Source organism: Anabas testudineus, chromosome 14 (assembly GCF_900324465.2).
Source record: "Anabas testudineus chromosome 14, fAnaTes1.2, whole genome shotgun sequence".
Lineage (NCBI taxonomy): Eukaryota > Metazoa > Chordata > Actinopteri > Anabantiformes > Anabantidae > Anabas > Anabas testudineus.
The window spans coordinates 5,541,575-5,563,448 of record NC_046623.1 but is presented as its reverse complement, the minus strand read 5'-3'; the positions used below and the strand labels follow the sequence as shown (position 1 = coordinate 5,563,448).

Sequence of the window (21,874 nt, the reverse complement as noted above, 5' to 3'; positions counted from 1 at the left end):
ACCTCTGTGCGTCTTATTCAGTGCCCTGACTTTTATTCTCCCTCTCTCTCTCTTTCTTTCTTTCTTTCTGTTTTTTTAATCACTGGACATGGTTGTCATCTCTTGTGTGACAACTTCTCTCTCTGTCAGCTGTTACAAGGCATGTTGGAAAGCGCAGGGACAGACTATTTCGAGAAGCTGGGGGCTACAAACCTTAGACAGAAATAAAAATCATCTACTTATTATCTGTACATTGAATAGAAAGGGCATATTCCACATGATTTCTGTTATATGTTTGGTGATACTCCTTCTGATAATGATTTCTCTTCAAACTGAAACCCCTTATTTCCCCTTCAAGCCGCTGCAGTGATCTCTTGCTCTCCTCTTCCAATTGGCTCCTGTCCTGTGTAGTGGTGGAGTGAGCCGGGTCAGTGTCACAAGACCGACAGCATGACAACATGTTCCATAGAGTACTGCAGGGGACACGGCCATTCTTTCTGCAGCAGTCCCCTAAAGCTTTAGTCGTCAGTAACAATGACTCTTACAACCAATTCTATTGTATTTTAAGAAAAGGAAGAGAAAATAACGCACCAAGGGTATTATGAGTGGATATAATGTGCAATAAAGCCGGGGGAATGTTTCAGATAGCATCAGCAAGTCCCTCTGGAAGTTTTATAATTTCTCTGTTTCTGTGGGGGATGGTTTGCTGTTGCAAGAACATCTTCAGATTGTGTGGTGCTGCACTAAGTAACAGATTTGTACAAATGTCATCTGAACACAGCTCCTTCAGCTGGACGTGAGTGAATATACCTTAACATATGTAGGATTACCGGAGACTGGGTCATTTTTTTATTTTTTATTTTTCTCACCATTTGCAGGTCATTATTTTAACGCTGATGACGCCGGTGCACGGTGCAGACGGACGTAACGGAGACAGCGGACGTAAATTGGGCAGAGGGAGGAGAAAAGACACGGGATACAGACTACGTCACAGAGCTGCGTCGAGCTAACGACAGGAAGCGGCGACGAAGCCGGAAGTGATCCGGTTGGAGCTTGTTAAAAATAAAAGCGCAGCCTGCGTTCATTTCAGCAAATGATAGCGATAATATCACTGTGGGGGGCATGTGGCGCACCCACGTAGTGGTAGATGAAGGAGTCATACTGGACTCAGTTTCGCTTCGGGGCGTTGTTTGACTGGAGAAAGGTTATAACGTTATTCGGGTCGCCCTCGTTTTATTGTGACTTCTTTTCTTTACCGGATACTCAGTTTCTCTCGAGGTGTCGACGGTGAAATGCAACTACAACCTCAGTTGTGGGAGCCGAAGACGAGAAATTATAACACCGGGGTACGGTACAGAACAGATAAGACGGCGTGTTGTTATCACGTTATTACGCGGTGACACGGTGGATATGAGACACCCTGCGAGGATCGGACAGCGCCGTTAAACCGTCTGCGAACTTGCCAGCCGCAAAGACTTGACTGACTTCAGCAAAAAAAAAAAAAAAAGACAACAACTGCGATGTTTTTACAGTTCCCAGTAAGTAGATTTTCTTAGCACACAGCGCAGAGACTGAAGACATAGCGGTGGGGACTGTTATTAGTCTTTCCGTGGAGATGTCAGCTGTCTTTACGCAGACTGATGTGCATGCTCGACTCGCCAGCAGAGCTAAGTTCGCGTGGCCATGTTATTGGGGGTAGGGGTACGACGAGCTGCTGAATAAATATTTAGTACATTGTGTAATAATTTGCAGTACAAGCTTCCTCCCCAGCGTACACCCCACTCACACACCAAGCACCGATCATACGTTAATGTATGCTTTGACACTGTAATTGTTAATACTGGTGCACGTAACAAAATGCTGGTGAACGTGAAAACATACATACATATATATAATGCACGATCACGTATTGAGCTAATGAAGAATTCAGGTCCGTCCTGGATATGCTCCCGAAAGTTATTGTTCCTTATGTCTGAACACACTGAACTGCGCAAGTCACCGAGCCTGCTGGAGCGGGATTGAGATCACTGATCTTAAGGCATAATCCACTTTGGCAATTAACCTTTCACCGGTCCGAGATCAGTAGACAAGGTCACCCCTCGGTTCTCACCGTCTCCACAGTGCACCGCCTTTAAAAACGGAGTTTTACGTACAGTGTTATGTGCGATGCAATATCAGTGACAAAGACCATTAGGGCTCCATATCAAAAAGAAAGCTTTAAAACCGCGTGAGACAGGACAGACTGGTTTATGTGCAGACAATTGACTTTTCATTTAGGGGGGAAAAGTGTGATCACGGAATATCCCTTTATACAAAAAGTTATTTTAACCACTAGTTTGTTTATTAGTCTCTTCCTTTAATAGTTTAATTGTCACCTTCTATGTCTGCCTCTTCAAAAGTAAAGTTGTCAGTACTGATCTCTTCCAAAGAATATGCATTAACAGTGCTGTTTGTTTCAACAAATTACACTGCCGTTGCTCAAGGTTAAAGTTGCATGAAAGAAATGAGGCCCTTTTTTGATGCATTTTTTATTGGTGCCTGCTTTAAAAAAAAGTCCAGAGACATACACACAGAAGAGTTACTTAAATGCTTAAAATGATGCTTTTTAGAAAATAAAAATGAGTCTCTTTAATTATTCACAGAGAGTTATCACTAAATTTCAGCTCATGACTTTGTATGAGTGAAAGACAAGGTGTTGGCTTTACTCTGTCTGTCCTTCAAGCATTCCTGTGGCTGTGACCTTTGGAGTGTGTCACGCAGTGTAAGGGGGAGGGTACTCGAGCAGCGTGGAGAAATCGGAATAAATATAGTGGGTTATGTATTTTAGGAAGGAAACGTCAGTGTTACGATCAACACATTATGGAGGAAACTAAAGTTTTGCAAATATAGACTTTCTGACACACATCCAGATTGCCACTGTTATTACTTAGAATGTTTGAATTACTTAATATGTGCAGCTACCTCTGAGACATAATGTTCATTATGAGATTGGACACTATGTTCCTGGGAGAGGGGGGGGACCATTAAATTCATGAGCTGAAGATAAAAAAAAAAGAAAAAAAAAAAGTGGTCGCTCTGACTCAGAAAAGTTTGCTTACTTTGCAGGTGTCCTGATAACTGCTAACTTCAGCCCCAAACAACAGCACTTCATTAAGCTAGCACCAGGAGAGAGGAATATATAGGCGTCAAACTCCAGTTCATCAAACAGGTAATCTGCTCTCACATTACCTTTTATGCTGATGAAACATTACGCAATCATGGAATTGTGGCTCTTATTTGTGTTGTGTATCCAGGTGCCTCATCTGCCTCACAGTTCACTTTTATAAGGCTGTGGTGAACTTTCAATCGCTTTTATTTTTTTAGGAAATACTCATAGAATACTGCAGAACACTGTATAGTCCTGTTTGAGGCAAGTGGGATTGTTGTGCAGCTACAGCACAGATTAATCTGTTGGTATATCTGCATAGACAAATCGGCAGCTGTGATTGTCTGGCAAAGCCAAATAGGATACAAAAGGCACACACTGTAAATGGAGGAGCAGGGGCACTGCCTTTATCTTAAATGGTGAAAATCTATGTGAGCATGTCCAAACTGCGAGGAGAAAGGAGCCATCAGTGCATCTGATTAAAGGGCTTACTGACACCATAACTTTGAACTTCTTTCTTTTAGGGATGCTGTACTCAGCCAAGCAGAAAATAAAAGCATACTGAGCAATTTCAATAGAAATCCAATCAAACCTGCCCAACACAATGTAAAATACCCACAAAAGTGGGACCCAAAGCAAATAAATAAAGGTTAAATGTCACTGAGACGCTGCAGTTCATCACTGGGACACAATTTTGTGTTATGCCAGGTAAAATATTAATTATGTTTTGGCAAAACATATGATGTTTTTTTTGTTTTTTAAGAGAAAATACTGTAGGAGTGTTTTTCCTAAACCAGAATTCCCAAGCGTGTAAAATAGTGTGAAGTCAGTATTTAACATTCAACCCTTTGTAAAATTAAGTCTACCATCAGCTAATTTTGCAGTAAATGCTGAAAAGTGAACTGCCTCTGTCAGATTAGTGTCAAACTGCTCGGAGTGCTCCTTCCACTAATGTGTTGGAGCTCCAGTGTGTCCATCCTTTATCATACACCAGCTGTTAGTGAAAGCCGATTGTAGCCCGGCCCATCTCCACACTCAGCTAACGCGAGCTAACAGGCGCTGCCAGTGTGGAAACTGATTTTCTGTCAAACCTGTGCCATGTTATCACACCGTGGAGAGACTTAAGTGCTGTGCTAGTCTACGCTATCAGGTAAGATGCAGCCTAGCCCGGGTTAAAGGGACAAAAATAAACCTCGATGTGAGGAGGAGAGAGTTGGCCATTCAGGATTAACGCTAGCTACTGCTAGCTTAGTTAGCGAAGTGCAGCTAATCTACAGTTACCGAAATGCGTTTGCTGTTGTCGGGGCTAATGCTAATGCTAACCCAAACATGCTGGTACATTAGTTTACAGTACAGTCGACACGCTTCTGTGGCGAATAAAATAACGTTATACAACGAAGTATCAGCCTCCGGTGTGTGTACACACTGCTTAATCTGCCTTCATCAAACAAATAAATGGCCATAAAGCTATTAAAGAGAAATAACAAACATTTCGTTCACTGAAACCAAGGTTCCTCGTTTGCTAAAGCAGATGTGGCACCGGCCAGCAGTCCACATGGTTGACGGATACTGGCTGTTTGGAAGTCTGAGCGGACTGATTAGCATAGTTGATTATCTGACTCATGCACTAGTCCTGATGTACTGGCAGAGCCTTTCATTGAGGTTGTAAACTCAGTCTAAGTAAGCTAAACTTTAAACAGGCTAAGGTTACTGTGGCCCCCTTGCTACTTGCCAAATAGTGCTACAATCAAGTCCAGAGAGGGCAAACTCCAAGGAAAGTATAGCCAGCCACTATAGCATTGCACTGGATTATCTGCTGTAGCAATAAATATGATAAAGACATACTTGTTTTGCAGTGATAGCTTGAGCATTTCATATTAGGTTCCTCGTTCTTTGTGTTGAACACATGATGCCTGGTAAAAATACCCATCCTTATTATATTACATATTAAGTATTCCATTACATGTTGCGTTGTACATTTACAGCATAAACACGTTGAGTTTCTCTCATTCACAATTAATATCTGGGCCTACAGTAGACCTTAACCTCATCCCTTTTGGTACAGTTAAAGCTTCTGGTCTTCTTGGTTAAGATTTACACACCTGGATTTGGTCATTTTATTTAATTCTTCCTAGCAGAACGTCTCGGTTGCCGTCAGATTGGTTGTCATTCATGTATCTGTACAGAAGTTCTGTGCTCTTAAAGTCAGACTGGCCCCTCAAGGACAGTTGAAGACTTGTCCTAAAGCCACTTCAGTGTTATCTTGGCTGTAAAACTGGGGTCATGATCATGCTGAAATGTGAACACACACAGCATGATGCTAACATGACCACGCCTGTAGAGATGGTATTAGCAGGTACAATATAAGCAGTGCCTGGTGTTTGACAGAGAAAGTGCATAGAATTTTACTTTAAGTCCCCAGAGTCCAAGCAGCCTTTAACCGAGTGTCTTTGTATAGCTACTCAATAAAGCCTGGTAGATAGGCCGTGGTGCTGCTGAGATGGTTTTCCTTTTCGCAGGTTTCACATCTCTTCAGAAGACTTTGATTTTGCTCTGTTAAAGTGACTGCTGGGTTTTCAGTCACCCCCCCTGACCAAGGCACTTGCCCGGTTACTCAGTTTGGGTGAACTGCCAACTCTACAAAGAGTTGTGGTGGTTTCAAACTTCTTTCATTTCACAATGATTGAGGTCACTGTGCTGCTGGAGGCACTCAATGCTTTAGAAATATATACCTTTGCCCCAATCTAATGTTATCTTGGAGATATTTTAAGAGTTCTTTGGTCCTGACACGTAGTTTGAATTGTGGAACATTATATACGTCGATGAGTGTGCAGTCATATCACCAGTTTCTTGCCAATATACAATCCTATTCTAGACACAGGTAACGGAAAATGAAAGCAACAAGGATGCACCTGGCCACAATTTGTACTGCCTTACCTAAGGGTTTAAGTAGTTTTCATTACAGATTACAGCAACACTAAAGTGATCTGAATACTGTGTGGAGTCACTATATTGTTTATAACAGATTTATAAAACACAGGTAGGGATTGACGTGCACCTGCTAATGTGTGTGTGTAGTGACTGCATGTGACCATTTTGCTGTGGTGAATAACTGCATACATGTAAACAAACTGAAAATCCCCAAAACATAGCAATTTTTCTCATCTCCATATATACCATAAACAAAATCCCATAAGAGCCTTGCCTACACCTGTAGGTTTTTAAAATTAGGGCAGTCACCCATACAGAACGTGCATGCATGTGATGTTGTTGCTGTGGGCAGGCAAATGATTGCAGCACAGAATTGACTGCAAGCAAAGTATTCTCGATATTGCAGCACTTAAATGCAGTACAAGCTGTAACTGTGGATGATCAACTCAACCTCACCGTGGTTCAGAAAATTACAAGTCACTTTCTGGTTTTAACTGGATTGAGACTATTTAGGCTGCAAGATATCCCATCTCATTGTCCTCATGCAGTGATCTATTAAGCTGGAACAAAAGCAGAATCATTCGGGTAAGGCTCTGCATTAATGTAGCCACTGATAAGTTGAAGTTTAGAGACAGACATGGCACAGATGACTGTTGGATGACAGGGGAGGCTATATTTCTCTCATTATTTGACTTATTGTCTTCTATAAAATTGATGCAGTGTATGATTGAAGGAGCCAGACATTTGGCATTTGGCTTCCAGTAACTAAGTTACTTAGTTACAAGTGTATATGAATGACAGCTGGTGCTTTTAAGTAGTGGAAAATTATTATTACTTTTGGCCCTAATTTGGAGTCACAAACATACAGGTTGTCAGGTTTGCGTGTTTGTCTTCGGTAGCTGGTGGTGACTCTGGTAAATTTAGTGCTAGAGAAAGCTTTTGACTAAGAAGCAGGTTGCTACACCTCTCTTACTGCCTCACTTAACCATACATTATGTGTCTGGGCAGAGAGGAGTGGGCATGTTCATGAGCAGAACAACCTTCATCTGGTCACCTTGGCTAAGGCTTCACACTGTGGGCTGAATCTGGGAATATAGAGTTTTATTTTAAGCACGATTTGCTCTGGTTTGGTGAATTTAAGTTTTTCTTAATCTCTAAAACAGTCTAGCTGTCAAAAAGAAACAGCACAAACAACACAGGGACAGTTTTGCTAATGAACCGGAAGAACTTTTGTCATGTCAGCATGTGGAAAATGCTAAATTAGTGTGCTTGTCACACTCATGCATCCACTAGAGGAAAAACGACCAAGATTTTAAAGTGAACAGAGACTTGTGGTTAGTAGTCTCTGTTGGTAGTATAAGTGTAGGTTAGTCTGGCTTCGCTGCAGGTCAGAATGCGCTAATACATTTCATTTCTTCTCCATTAAGACAGAGTCTACACTTCAGGTTTAATTACTGTTCATATTTTTATTTATTCAGTGTTTCCTTCTAATCTCTATGTTTACACTCAAACCAACCCACATTAATAAACTGTAGTCGCAACTGCAAACAACAATGGTTGATGTGAAGACTTTATGCTGGGGCCAGACCAGTATTATGAAAATAAAATTAAGTTTTATTATAAAATATCTGATTCACTTCGGAATTTTTTCAATTTAAAAGACAGCATCTCAACAAGAGTTGGAAAATGCTGCACCTTGCATGTACTTGGTTTGTGATATGAAGGTAGTTTAAAAGGCAAAGATGTTAGATAAAGGCTATATGCCTTTATTTACTTGACCTTTCTTTGTTTTTCATTTTGTCCCCTCTAGACATCATGTCTTCCAGAGAGCGTCGGTCAGACGTCTACATAAAGGCAGAGCCAAGTAGTCCAGAAGGAGGCGGGGGAGGTCGGACCAGCCCTGGTGGGGCCTCATCAGACTCCTCTCAAAGTGGAGGTGGTGGAACCAGAGGAGACGGCACTAAACGTTACTCCCCGCCGCTCTACACACCAGCTCTGCGTTGCCACTTCAAAGATGAGGGTGGTGATGGGGCAGAGGAGAGCTCCACTGGAAATGGAACAGGACGCTGCAAGTACGCCCTGAGCACTCTTCCCAAGAGGCTGTGTTTAGTATGTGGGGATGTGGCTTCAGGTTACCACTATGGCGTGGCATCATGCGAGGCCTGCAAGGCCTTCTTCAAGAGAACCATCCAAGGTGTGTGTTATGGTGACAAAGTGTTTGCATCACACGTCAACCAGTCTAACAGTTTCATGGTTTTTACTTACCATGCTTTTGAGAAACAATGAGGCAAATAATAATTAGAAAATCTGGAGTAATACAGTACTTATATTATTCTGTGTACGTATATGTTCACACAGTCTAAACTATGAATAAATTATAAGCAATGAGTACAGATTTTAAATATTCTTTTACTCATTGGATAATATCGCGTTTTGCACTCTGTGACCTCTGTGAACTCCTAACAACCTTCTGTATACTTTGGAGAGAGTAAAGGTAATGTGATGTTTATTACACCGGTGTGAGGGCTGATATTGCTGGAGTGTAGCGCATTAAAATAAACAAAGGATCATAAAACGATTTGGTCTAGTTCTGACCAAATAAAATATCTTGATCATCTCCAGTTCTAAAATGGAACCTCTTGAGAAATACAGGAGTGACTAAGGACCCACATAATGTCCTAATGGTGTTATTCCTTAACATGCTTCAGTACACTATCACTACAACCACCTGAGTGTGGTTTTTACTGGTCTGTTAAAAAAAACCACGAATGCTTAGCAGTTATCACACTGCATGTATACATATAGGGAAACTTTATGGGTAGCTTAGCTTGTCTGGTGTAGGCTCTGGGCAGATTTCTTTTACAAAATAAGAGAATGTACTTTAAAAACTGTATTTTTAAATACAAATTGACATTTCTATTATCCCATAAAGGTAACATTGAATACAGTTGTCCAGCATCGAATGAGTGTGAGATCACCAAAAGACGCAGAAAGGCTTGCCAGGCATGCCGTTTCACCAAGTGCCTCAAAGTAGGCATGCTGAAGGAGGGTGAGTGTTTGTGATGTGATTGCAGAGATTATGTAGCCAGTCCTTGATATTACATATTGAGAGGTCATTGTTCTGATCTTTTATTATATTATATGTTTGTTCATAAAAAAATCATGTGTCAATTCTTTTTTTCCCACGTAGGAGTCCGTCTTGACAGGGTCCGAGGCGGAAGACAAAAGTACAAAAGGCGCCCAGAAGTGGAGAACGCAACATACCAGAGTGCCCCTCTACCTCTGACAAAGGAGAGTGAAAAAGGTGGGATTTGTATTATACTATTACAATAAGCAAATTGTGCAGATGAAATGAAAAGTGGCTCAATTGCACAGCATGTTTTTTGTGTAAATGTTCAGTGGTAAAGCTAAAAGGCCGTAGGTGCCACATGTTACTGTAGCAACTCCATAATGGTGCAGCCAGCTCACACATTGGCTATATTCGTCAATGACCTGTCATTATTTGTCTTAAAAAACAGTTTTGCTTTTCTTGCTGTTAGAGGCGTCTTGTTGCCAGCAGGCAACATATAATAGGTTGTCGATCAATGTCTTGCTGGCAGAGTGCGTATAATTACCAAACAGCAGCTATGTCCATTAAAAACACGGACCTAATGAAAGCGTTGTGTGGTCAACAGATGTGTAGAGCGTGTCCAAAAATGCAACACAAGCTCAGAGCCTACAAGAAACACACAACATGCTTCAAACCCACAGGAAATTGTTAGAAAACAGCACCATCTAGTGTCAAACAATGGTACTATAATACCTTACTGTTCAGTTAGCAATACAGAAGTGAACTGACTGCAACTGTGCTAATTTCCATAAATTTAAATGACCTCACATTGACCTCTAATTTAAGTCTTAGGCCTATATTTAAAATAGGGCTATGGAAATTTGCAGCATGAGCTCTCAATATAATGTAGTTAAACCCATTGCAGATCAATTTTCTATACCATAAAATAACCTTTGATGTATTACTTTTATTAATGACATTAATTATTGCATCAGTAAATGGACAGTGCAGTTTTTGTTTGTACTTCATATTTTTGTCACTTCTGTGACATAGGTTCCTCCAACATCATCGTGTCCCACCTCCTAGTGGCAGAGCCAGAAAAGCTATTTGCCATGCCAGACCCTCTGCAGCCTGACACAGCCCAGAGGACTCTCACCACCCTTTGTGACCTTGCTGACCGTGAACTGGTTGTGATCATTGGCTGGGCCAAACACATTCCAGGTAAGGGATGTGGAGAGGAAAAATGTGAAGGTGAGAGGCAGAATGACAGCAGAATAGATGGAGTGATCCAATCTCTCTGACCAGGAACAACCCTAATATCATCTGTGTCCTTCAGTGTTTGACTGTATTCTTTTTTTTAGAACTAGAAAATTGACCACTATAAATAGACAGTATGAACAGTGCAATCTATAGATACAACAAGATGAATTGGTAAAAGAAGATGTCTGGAACCGTTGAGTCAAAACTAATTAAATTAATTGACTGATGTGAAAGGTGTATCTGGAGGGGAGATGCTGAACGTCTGCTGGCAATACAACTGCCCCGGTGGATAACTGTACCACAAGCTGGAGTTGATATGTTTGCTGTTTCAGTTGATCCCAAAAATGTGAGCCTGTTTCCAGTTTATCTCTTTTCTTATTTCTCATTTCAGTTCTTCTCTCTCTGGCCTGTCTGTTCCTCTACAGGCTTTCTGTCGCTGTCCCTAGCAGACCAGATGTCTGTGCTGCAATCAGTGTGGCTGGAGGTCCTGGTGCTGGGTGTAGCATACCGCTCTCTGGGCTGTGAGGATGAGGTGGTGTTCGCAGAGGATTTTGTCCTTGATGAGGAAATGTCACGTGCCGCAGGACTGACAGAGCTAAATGCAGCAATTAGTCAACTTGCTCGCCGTTTCCGGGCCCTAAATGTGGACCGAGAGGAATTCGTCATGCTAAAAGCCATCGCACTCACTAACTCAGGTACTTGTTGTGTAGTTGACTTTTACGCAGACTCTTTATCAGTTGTATGCTTTATGATTAGACCACCCTGAAACTGCGTTCTTGTGGTATTAATTAACAGATCTGGGTTTTCACAGGCTTTTACAGTGGAGTCAGCCCATCTCATCTGAAACTGTAATATGCCTCTGCTAAATTCAGAGGAATATTATTAAATGTTCTTCAAATTTAATATTAGGTCTATTAAAGTACAAGTCATAATAGGCTTCTTAGAGGAAACCCTGCATATGACTGTGTATCAGAAACTACAAACTATTTCCAGTTTGATGGTTTGTTGAGACATCTGTAAGATAATTTTGAGACTGCAGTTTGTGCACCCTTGTAAAGCTTTGAATTTGTGCTGAGTTGTTGTTTTAGGTCTTTAACAGCTGTTTATTGAAAAATATTGTATTGTGTTTGGTCTAAATTCGTAGGATTGCGTGTTGTGCTGTATGATGGGAGCTAGTTAAGGAAAACTGCTGCTCAGCTTTTTAGCTCGATGCAGGTCTGTGTAGGTCAACAGCCAAAGGTCCATGACAGCAGGAGAAACACTATTGTACCAGTGTAAGGTGTAATTAGTAAGGCAAACTAAAAACATATTCTTCTACTCTTTGTCAGGCGCATCTGTCATTAGACTTTCTAATAAGAGCCTAATGAATGTTGCAAGTTAACTCATGACCCTTGTGTAGACGTGCCTTAAAGGTCCCCTCGAGATTACTGTCAACAGCAGATAATGTAGCATGTCCTGTTTGTGCTACAAATCCACTGTTTGTGTTCTAAATAAAGGCTGGCATCAATTTGTATTTGTAGTAAGTTACTGAGCAGCATAGTGTTTCTTTCTGTGACAACAGCTGAGGAAATTTAAACACCTACACACTGTCTTACCATGTGCCCCTTGCTGTTCTGTCAGACTCTGTTTACATCGAGGACATGGAGGCTGTGCAGAAGCTGCGGGACCTCCTCCACCAGGCCCTGCTGGAGCTGGAATGTCAGCGGCGCCCAGACGACCCCCAGCGGGCAGGACGCCTCCTTTTAACATTGCCTCTCCTCCGACAGACTGCTGGTCGTGCTCTGACCACCTTCTACAGCATCAAGACCCGGGGAGGTGTACCCATGCACAAACTATTCCTGGAGATGCTGGAAGCCATGATGGACTCTCCCTAGAGTGGAAAGCAACAGAGGCAAAAGGGATGCAGGGAAAGACCCAACCGAGATCTAGTCTTCAGCAGTGGAAGAGTGGTTTATGAGAAAAGAAAGCTTTTATTAAAGAATTAATGGATAAAATGGTCAATTTACCCTTCAGGCTACATGAAGAAAGAAAAAGAAAATGAGAAAAGGAAAAATCTCATGCATTATCCCGAAGTGGGAATTGGGTATTTACTCTAAGATGTAACTGCCAAACATCAGTATAAGGCTCCAAGAGTGAAAACATTTAACGTTAATGCCAGAATACTTCCGTCTAACTATTTTCACAGCGTGTTCCATCACAGCATTAATCTGCAATTGCATAACCACTGAAGAACAAAGTTTTGGTACCCAGGCACAGACTGTGTTCATGTGGCTTTTGAACTTGTGAATATGAATATGAATAATGCAACATCTACTCACGCAAGCCATACTGACATAAACAGTGGGAGACTTGCGGGTCTAGTATAGGGTCAGATTAACATGCACATGAAGTGCTTGTATTCACCATAGTTCAGCGTGCCATTGTAGGCAAATCCATAGGAATTACTTGCAATATGTTAAAAGCAATATAATGATTGGTTATTGTCACATTTAAAATATGGATAAAATGACGAGACATCTAGTTCTGTGTGTGTATCAGTAGTTCTCCACTCTCAAGTGGTGATTTTGGTTCAGTTCTGGCTTCTAGTAGAGACTGGCTTGGATGCTGGGAGTAGATTTAGAAACTTGTAGGAAAGAAAACCAGCAGCAACTACAGGGGTAATGCTGGAGTTGGGAACTGACTTATAGTCCAGGAGAGATCAACATGAAGACTGCATGCTTATAAGTTGCTCTACTTGGAAGCTAATATGTTGAGTGTTGTATGTAGATCCTGTTGACACACACAAAACTGATTTCCATACGAGCAAGCGCATGCACACACATGCAGCCAAGACCAATGAGCTACACCGAGATCAGGGAAGAATACAGATCTGACATTAAAGCCAGTGTGGCATCATCAGTGGTGAGAAAAGAAATGCATATTCCTCATCTCCTTTTTTATACTGTCCTCCACTAGATTGAACCACTATTTTCTGACTTGTTTCATTTTGGGGCTGTAATCTGTAACACTAATCCATATGTATGATTGATAGGTTGGTTGTGAGACTTTGCTGCATTTTCTGCAGCAGTGAAGAACGTTGCAAAAGAGATCTCAGATGTGTGGGGAATTGAACTTGCTCGTACAGGGCTCAGGGCAACAAAAAATGCAACTTATTCAACATCTTCCTGTTGGATGTTGAAACCTTGTCTGAAAACATCCTGAAAGTCCTACTCCTTGTTCGGCAGGTTAGTTTACTTGCAGTATATGCGATCGTTATAATAAGCATCACATGCAATGCAGAGCTACCGTATCTGATGTCAAAATCAGATCCCTGAAAATAATGTTTAGTGCCCAGAGGGCCATTAGTCTTTTAGCCATGTACAGTTTCATTGAATAAAAAAGAAACATGCAATTTATAGTGGAACACGATAAAGCCAGCAAATGTGATACAAATTGCCCATTACAGTTATATTTGTGCAGCTCACAGTGTATTGAAATTTGTAAAGACTTGAAACTTGCTTTTTTTTCCCATTCATTTTCCTTTCTAGACTTTAGGGTATTTTACTGATATTGTGACATCGTTGTGGGTTTGGGATTGAAATACAGCTTTTCATTCATGATATTAAGAATGCTAATCTTTTTTTTTTTTTTTTTTTTTAATGTAAGCAGTTGTATGTTTTCGGAAGCTGATTGTCATTTAGGGATCAATTTACATGGCTCTATAGATCCAGCAGCAGCTTGGTGAGGCTACAGAGGGCTACCTCAGGAGGCAGAGAAAGCCAGATGGCCAAATAACTGTGGAGACAAATGTAATTCTTGACCTTTCGATTTGTCATGTTAAAGCTAGTATGAGATTGTTTGAATGTCCTGCAGCTGTGTGAACATCCGAGGTCATAATTTATTTTTTCCTTTGTCTTCATAAGTCTAAAGCGTACGTATATGGCTAATTATTTGTGCTTTATAAGATGCCTCAAGGTACAAAGTGTCTCACACTGGAGGGCAGGCCTACAGTTGATACGGTTTCAGAGGTTTAAAGGTGCAGCTTGAAAACACTAGAGGTCATTTGCAGCTGTTCACACCGGTATTACTTTTGCAAAAGCTAGCACTGTACCGCAGGGATGGAGTTATCTGGCGAAATGTGACTCTGATTCACCTGTTTTGGTTTTATTTTCAGATGTTACAGCCTACATGTTCCTGCCACCTAAAATGTTTTTTTTTTGGTTTGTGATTTGTTTACTAAAGTAGTAAGTCAGATTTCTAAAGCCAAGAAAGAAATATAGGAACCGTAGTTAAGAGCTGTTAAAATTTTGTCTTTTGCATAAAGGTACATTTTTTTCATTAACATACAAATGTTTTAGGTACATGGGCACAGATGGCACTGTTAAAATTATACAGTCATTTGTAGTTTCTATTAAATATGTGCGAATTAATATAAATGAGCAATACAATAAATTACCAAACCTCACATTTCCTTGTATAGCCACCGTGTACATTTAACATTGCCAGTTATAATGAAAAATAGCTACTAAACGTTATATTATTTAGAAGTTCAAATCAATGTTTGTATTTTGAAAGACTATTTAAATGATTAAATTCTATTTTTTACTCAATTTACCGTTGTGTGTTGACACTGCTTTATTTTTGTGTGTGATATTGGCTGTGAATCTCTGTGTAGGCTTTTTATTTTTATTTTTTTTCTTCTTCTTTTCCATTTAAATGAAACAGTTTGATGTCCTTGTCTAAACATTGTCCACATAAAAATCACTGTGAAAAAAGTGATACTTTCCTCTGTCTAATACAACAGGGAGTGGATTATTGTAGGTGCTTTGTGTTGTGTAATAAACGGACACACCACCACCACATATCATCTGTGTCATCTCTTCCTGTGGATGTTTATGTACAGTATGTGTATTTGTGTATTGATGGGGGTAGGATGGTAAATACTACAGTTGAAGCCTCCATGCTTTATCCCATTAGAAAACACCACTGATGATGTGGGGCAACCTTCAAAGGTTGTGAACAACCTAAAGACTCCACAGACAGATCTGATTGTAGCATTACCAACAGGTTTACTTCCTGTGTTTGTGTGTTAAATGTTTCCCATCACGTTTGACTGCAGGTGTCAATGTTTACTTTTTTTTAAGGATTACAAATGAGTGTGCTTGAAGTGTCATAGAGCAAATACAAGACTGTACAGCAGTAATAACAATGTCTATCACAATGCATACCCTATCAAATAGATTATAAATAGTATATATTGTATGTTATAGATAGTTATAACTAATTAATTTCTTTAATCAGTGTGTTTAACGTCAGTCTACAGATACAGGAAACACATGGCTTGTTGCAATCGTTAGCAGATGGCGCAGTAAGTAAAGATTTAGCAGGCCTGAATCTGGAAGCTAGGTCCTACCAGCTAACCTCCATGTGGGACACCGCTGTTAGAGGCTGAATTAAGTTGGCTTGTGAGTGTGGATCAGGTGTGTGTGTGTGTGTGTGCAGAAACAGTGCACAGGACGCATCCGATCCAATAAAAACAGCGCGGGATCTCGCTTAGCGACACTAGCTACCCCATCCTCCAGCTATGATGCTGTCAATCACAGCCTCCCTCCTCAGACGCGGCCGTGTCCAGCAGTGCGTAAAGACGATCCACACTTCTGCCGTCGCTCAAATGCCAATTCAGGTAGGATTTGCATGCGTTTAGCCCACGTTAGCCGCCGGTGCTGCCCCACCATTAGCCGACGAGGAAAGACGTGAGGATGCCATGTTTTGTTGATCCCTGTCCCTGTAGCTCGCCTGCCTGACTAACTGTGTCCGCGTCGCCATGTTATCGACAGGCGGGTAAGAAATAAGTTGATCGCATGTGTGTGAGCTGTGTTTGCCACCTGCACGACCGGGTTTGACTTCAAAAACACAAGCTGTCAGCTGTTGGAGACTGGCTGTCACCGCTAACAAGTCGGAAAATGAGCCTAACGACGAGCTGGGTGTTTAATCTGAATTCAATGTGATGAGGCGTCTCCTGTTTCTCCTTATTAATCCAAAACGAGTGTGAGCGACGTTTTATTCTATAAGTCACACTTTAATTTACTCATTTGAAATGATGAGGTTGTTTCACGGTGTGTTGACAGACTGTTGTTAAAGTTACTTATATTTATTATTTATTAACACTTATTAGGAAGGACTTGATCACTCGGTGTCTTATAGATGTGTTTCACATTAACCAGTTAATATCTGTTGTTTTTTAATGAAATAAAACAAAATATGCTGTTGACATGTCGCCCTCCAGTGGTCTAAAACTGAGTCTCCTGTTAAGTTCCTTGTATACATCATGATCTCGATCCCCATCAGGTTGGTGAACGTCTCCCCGCAGTGGATGTCCAGGAGGGGGAGCCTGGAAATAAGGTGGCTATGGATCAGCTGTTCAAGGGGAAGAAGGGGGTCCTCTTCGCTGTACCTGGTGCTTTTACCCCTGGCTGCTCCAAAGTGAGTCCACACTGTCAGGCGCTGCTTGCGGTGTCTTGCGGACGGTGACCTTTGCACGAGTTGACCCTTTTATTTTCACGTTTCTTGCAGACTCACCTCCCAGGTTTTGTGCAGCAGGCTGGCGACTTGAGGAGTAAAGGTATACAAGAGGTGGCGTGCATTTCAGTCAATGACGCATTTGTCATGGCTGCGTGGGGAAAGGAGCATGGAGCAGATGGCAAGGTGTGGACTACAACGTTTCTGTAGCAGATGAGTCAGGTCTAATTTTAAAATAAAGGCTCGACTGCATATTGTGACCATTCAGAGGACTGTCAGTTCAGGATGTTAATAGTATCCTAATGAAATGAAGAATGTTTTACTTGCTGTAACTTTCCCCTGCAGGTTCGTATGCTGGCTGATCCAACTGGGGCTTTTGCAACGGTAAAACTACATACAGCATTTAGTGCATTTTAGTTCTGACTGTTTTGCAAGTGTGTGCTCATCAGTCGTTTCCTCTCTGCCTCTTAGGCAGTTGACCTGGTACTTGACAGTGAGCAGATTGTGCAGGTACTTGGGAACAAGCGATCTAAGAGGTACTAAGCATTTTAAATTTGAAATTAGTTTTCATCAATTCAGTATTTGGCTTTAAGTGTTTTTACTACGTTTGAAGCTCACTAATTTTAACACACTGTTATTTCAGATATGCTATGTTGGTGGAAGATGGAGTTGTGAAGAAGATCAACGTGGAGCCTGATGGCACTGGGCTGACCTGCAGCCTGGCTCCTAATATTCTGTCTGAGCTGTAGACTTATTAAGAGCTCATTTAGCCAAACTGCAAACCTTGAGTTTGCTGCTAGTATAGGTTGCACTGACACAGCCAAGTATCAAAGCTTTCTCTTTTTCCCAAAGATAGATGTAAAAGTCATGTGGTTGCTAGTGTCAGAAAAAGAGCTTGAATTTAATTAATGCGCACAACTATGACACGGATGACAATCTGAATTTACCCTTAAAGCAATAATCATGTTTTCTTGTATTGCCCATAGTGGAAGTTATTTAGTGTGTGTAGATAAAATATTCCACAACTGCTTCTTCTAATTAAACATTGATGAAGAGAAATTCTCGGTGCTATGTTGTTTTTCATCCTGTGATACAAAATAAATGCTCTGATGGATGTTTGACCCGAGGTGAGTGGAACCTAAAAATCTGTAAAGTAAAGGTCTTATCAACGGCCAACTGAAAATGGAGATAACATGTTTGATTGGACACAAGTACATAGTTTGTCGAGTATTGATTCAAGTGAGTTTAATCAATTTAATCTTACACCCATGCAAAACAATCAGCTGCTGTGAACCTGCGAGTTCACAATCAGGGAAAAACACTACCGGCTTCACTCCGTGACGCAATGACGCATTGCATTGTGGTCGCCGGCGGTAGCTGGACAGAAACAGAAACCACACGGCGGCTGTCGAGCTAACTACGGTGATATTCAGCCTCGGTAAGACATCAGAAGGTATGGCATTGCACAGATGTGTGAGTTTATGTAGCCAAAAAATATCAATACGCGTAAAAGTTGCGTGAAACGATAATAAGCAGTCGCTAAAGAACAATTAGCTTACTAGCAGTGAAGCTACATTAACGTTAGGTTAATTTGAAGGCGCCTAAATTGTTATGTAGTTAATGCTAATGTTACCACTGTCTCCATGGAGCTACCTTCATATACAAACATTTGAACACTGTTCAAAAATAGCGCGGCCTTTTAAAATCGCGAACAGCTCCTGCTAATTACGACGAGTAAGTAGTATGGAAATAGACGGTCTAAATCTAGCTAGTGAACGTATGCTAGCTAAGTAGCTAAAGCTGTTAGCACTGAAATGCACTGCGCGCGTAATTCAACAGTTGTAGCTACTTGTGCTAACCGTGAATGTACGTCTGTGATGCTAGCATAGCCTATCGACGAGTGTAAACACAGGTAACGTTAAGATTGTCTCTTAAAGGTGGTTCCAGGTGTTGTAAACTTGAGTTAATGTTATTTATGTAACGTTAATGAATGTGTGTGTGAAGCATTTAGCTAGTTAGCATTGACAGCTAATTTTTAGTTTTGGTTTCAAGTCGGTCTTATTATTAACGTTAGCTTTAGCTACGCTCTACGCTAGCGTGACTGCTGTGTTACACCATTCAGCTAACTTGCTTATGTGAGCGTAGCGTATAACGAGAACAACAGAAAACAGTTCAAATAACATTTGGAAAAGTGTCTCTGATCCATATTATGTTCTTTTTGTTACATTTCAGTTGGTGATCTGTGACAGCCTTCAAAGCAGCCATGTCGTCAACATCCCAAAAACATAAAGACTTTGTGGCTGAGCCCATGGGGGAGAAATCTGTGATGACTCTTGCAGGCATTGGAGAGGTCCTTGGCAAAAGACTGGAGGAGAAAGGTTTTGACAAGGTACCAAATTAGATGTTTTTGGTGCAAAATACACTATGTGTGGCATGTGTCACACATATATACACAAATATACCATGCACAAGCTTGATACATGTTTTATAAGATAGCCCCATTAGTGGGTCAAGAAAAGATGAGAAGACTAACTGAAGAATAGTCTGCAGTCACAGACATTGCAGAAAGATGTTAAATATGAACCTTCACGTTTTAACACTTTCCTGACATTAGGTCCTAACTACTTTATTACCAACAAACTGTTTTTAATCTTAATGATTTAAATTAATCTATTAGAAAGCTTATTAATTATTTACCGTAATGGTGCACATTAACATCTACATTTAATGTATCACTTCTAAACATGCATAACTTCTTTAATAATGCACAAGCTTGTGTATCATAGCGCTTTGAACTCTGGTTTTGAAGATTGTTTTTCAAGTCACCAGGTGTCACTGTACCTGCTAGAGTAAGGCCCTGAAGCTTCAAATGTATTTTTTTTGTTTGTTTGTTTTTTTGACACAAATAAGAAGACAGCCCTAAAACATTCTAAATCTTTGTCTGACCTTCACCTTTAAGGGGTTATTTGTCATTCCTGTTGAATGACATTTGTCAGGAAAAAACGTATTATCTCCTATTAAACAAAACTGTTGTCATGTTTTCATTTGTCTTTACAGGCGTATGTTGTCCTAGGACAGTTTCTAGTGCTTAAGAAAGATGAGGAGCTTTTCCGGGACTGGCTGAAGGACACTTGTGGAGCAAATGTCAAACAGCAAGGTGACTGCTATGGCTGTCTCAAAGAATGGTGTGACGCCTTCTTATAAAGCATTCAGTCATCATTTTCTACGTCGCATATCCAAACTGTACATTACCTCTTCAGTGGTCTTGGTTCAATTCAGTTACACCATATATATGAACTGACACTGTTCACACTGGGGTTTGTTGACATCAGTTTGTTTTTAAATTATACTGAAAGCTGTATTTCTAAAGTCTCATAACCCTCCCCAGATTGAATTCACGCCATCATTACACAAATTACACTAATCTGCAGCTCTTTCTTTTTCATAAATTGTAAAAATGAAATTGGTCAGTTGGTCACATCGTTACAAAATGTGACAGATCTGTCTTCCTGTAACATCACCTTGGTGTCGGTAGTCCCTTTTTTTTACTGCTCACATTTTGACTTTTATTAGTAGTAAAAGCACTGGCATGATATTATCGATGGCTTCTTTCTGTTTAAGGTTGAGTGATGATACTGAGCCAGTCCTGCACATTGGCCAGGTTGTGACAGTATCATGCTCAAATGTTCTTTCTGAATGTTATTACACCTTGTGACATGTCAAAATGTCTGCTGTGAGAACCACCCATTCTCTCTGAAAAAGCTGCTGATTTTGACAATAACAATCTTTCTGCCCAAGATTACTGTAATGCAGCGTGTACTTCTGTGACTAAGGTTGAATTTTAAAATTCTCATTATTCATCATTGGTCTTGTGCTGAGAATTTGCCTTTTTAAGCTCAACATTGTCTGTTTGTTCTGTGTTTAAACATTTTACCTTCAGAAAAACGTTGATGTGTTTGAGTTCAGAACACATTTTTCCTTCTCTATGTGGATGGTTTTTCAGTACAATCCAAACTGATACTTGTACTTAATCTCCCAGGCATTTTCCTAACACTTCATATGAGTCTGTTATCATGTACTCCAAGTCCACCAAGAGTATTTTAAATAGGTTGTGGAAGAGGTGGATTGTCCATTTAAAGCATCTTGCAGAAGATGTAATTGATTTGTGACATTCAACTTCAAAAGCAGATGGGACACTGGTGTTTGCAAAAAATGTTTTTTTTTCTTTTTTAATTAATAAAACAAAACGTTTCAACCTGCTAATAACAGAGCAAATGATCAGATGCCTGTATGCGGTCTGATCAAAGTTTGTTTGACCCTGGAGATGGAAAAGGATGGTATATAAATAAAGATACTGATGCAACAAACTCAAACACTGAAATAATGTGTCAGTCTATTGCTGATGAGTGGACTGTAGCCTTTACACTAAGTAATTAAGCATATGGCTACTGGCTTAATTAGACAACACTGTAACAGTAAGAATTACAGACAAGCCACAACATTATATGATAGAACATATGTAGCTTCAATAGAAACTTTGTTTTTCATTGTGCAAATGAAAATCCCAACAAGGATGCAAAACCTATGTAAGCTGTTGACTTAAAATGAAGATGCCTTATGTACTTATGAATGGGAAGAGGGTAAATTACTGATCGGCGTTTCTGGTGGCTTTAAATGAAGAACTTACACAGATAAAGCTAATTTAGATCAGGTCTTTATAGCTGAGCTTGATTTTATCAACATAACTATGAGATACTTTAATGAAAGTAAGGTTAAAACATTTTATCTAGTCAGATAAACTGTAAACTCTGCAGTAGTTCATATTAAGAGTGTATCACACAAACCTCTACTAATTGTTACAGCTATATGAACCAATGTGTAGCAGTTCCCTGTTAAAACACCGGCTGATGTGTTTGCATTTAACTGTGAAAACTTTTTATATTGCTCTCATTATTAAAAAAATAAATAAAAATACAAGCCAAGCAACAAATTTAGACGTAGTGTTTTTTTCC

General features: G+C 40.4%; 3 protein-coding genes across 5 annotated transcripts; all 3 read left to right on the top strand.

The window, feature by feature from the left end:
* Positions 1-1,064: 1,064 nt before the first annotated feature.
* esrra (estrogen-related receptor alpha) lies at positions 1,065-15,200 on the top strand. 2 transcript variants are annotated; one of them, XM_026371452.2, is made up of 8 exons: positions 1,065-1,517; positions 3,085-3,187; positions 7,866-8,249; positions 8,988-9,104; positions 9,246-9,359; positions 10,158-10,325; positions 10,790-11,059; positions 11,985-15,200. In XM_026371452.2, the coding sequence occupies exons 3-8, from the start codon at positions 7,871-7,873 to the stop codon at positions 12,236-12,238; spliced, it is 1,302 nt and encodes a 433-aa protein (XP_026227237.1). In that variant the 5' UTR covers positions 1,065-1,517; positions 3,085-3,187; positions 7,866-7,870; the 3' UTR covers positions 12,239-15,200. The 2 variants fall into 2 exon arrangements, with proteins under 2 accessions (XP_026227237.1, XP_026227239.1); XM_026371454.2 differs by lacking the exons at positions 1,065-1,517; positions 3,085-3,187 and adding an exon at positions 4,142-4,274.
* A 494-nt stretch (positions 15,201-15,694) lies between these two features.
* On the top strand, positions 15,695-17,754 carry prdx5 (peroxiredoxin 5). Its single transcript, XM_026369805.1, has 6 exons — positions 15,695-16,026; positions 16,692-16,826; positions 16,917-17,048; positions 17,208-17,246; positions 17,334-17,398; positions 17,506-17,754. The coding sequence occupies exons 1-6, from the start codon at positions 15,928-15,930 to the stop codon at positions 17,609-17,611; spliced, it is 576 nt and encodes a 191-aa protein (XP_026225590.1). The 5' UTR covers positions 15,695-15,927; the 3' UTR covers positions 17,612-17,754.
* A 415-nt stretch (positions 17,755-18,169) lies between these two features.
* On the top strand, positions 18,170-21,335 carry banf1 (BAF nuclear assembly factor 1). 2 transcript variants are annotated; one of them, XM_026372420.1, is made up of 3 exons: positions 18,170-18,315; positions 19,095-19,251; positions 19,920-21,335. In XM_026372420.1, the coding sequence occupies exons 2-3, from the start codon at positions 19,126-19,128 to the stop codon at positions 20,064-20,066; spliced, it is 273 nt and encodes a 90-aa protein (XP_026228205.1). In that variant the 5' UTR covers positions 18,170-18,315; positions 19,095-19,125; the 3' UTR covers positions 20,067-21,335. The 2 variants fall into 2 exon arrangements, with proteins under 2 accessions (XP_026228205.1, XP_026228206.1); XM_026372421.1 differs by having other exon boundaries at positions 18,212-18,300.
* The last annotated feature ends 539 nt before the right edge of the window (positions 21,336-21,874 follow it).

Bases quoted from the DNA above. Each gene is read 5' to 3' on its own strand.
- esrra (XM_026371452.2), top strand. From the start codon at position 7,871: ATGTCTTCCAGAGAGCGTCGGTCAGACGTCTACATAAAGGCAGAGCCA. The intron at 9,105-9,245 runs GTGAGTGTTTGT...TTTCCCACGTAG, and splicing joins AGTAGGCATGCTGAAGGAGG to GAGTCCGTCTTGACAGGGTC. The intron at 10,326-10,789 runs GTAAGGGATGTG...GTTCCTCTACAG, and splicing joins CTGGGCCAAACACATTCCAG to GCTTTCTGTCGCTGTCCCTA.
- banf1 (XM_026372420.1), top strand. From the start codon at position 19,126: ATGTCGTCAACATCCCAAAAACATAAAGACTTTGTGGCTGAGCCCATG. The intron at 19,252-19,919 runs GTACCAAATTAG...TTGTCTTTACAG, and splicing joins AGGAGAAAGGTTTTGACAAG to GCGTATGTTGTCCTAGGACA.
- prdx5 (XM_026369805.1), top strand. From the start codon at position 15,928: ATGATGCTGTCAATCACAGCCTCCCTCCTCAGACGCGGCCGTGTCCAG. The intron at 16,827-16,916 runs GTGAGTCCACAC...CGTTTCTTGCAG, and splicing joins TTACCCCTGGCTGCTCCAAA to ACTCACCTCCCAGGTTTTGT. The intron at 17,049-17,207 runs GTGTGGACTACA...TTTCCCCTGCAG, and splicing joins AGCATGGAGCAGATGGCAAG to GTTCGTATGCTGGCTGATCC.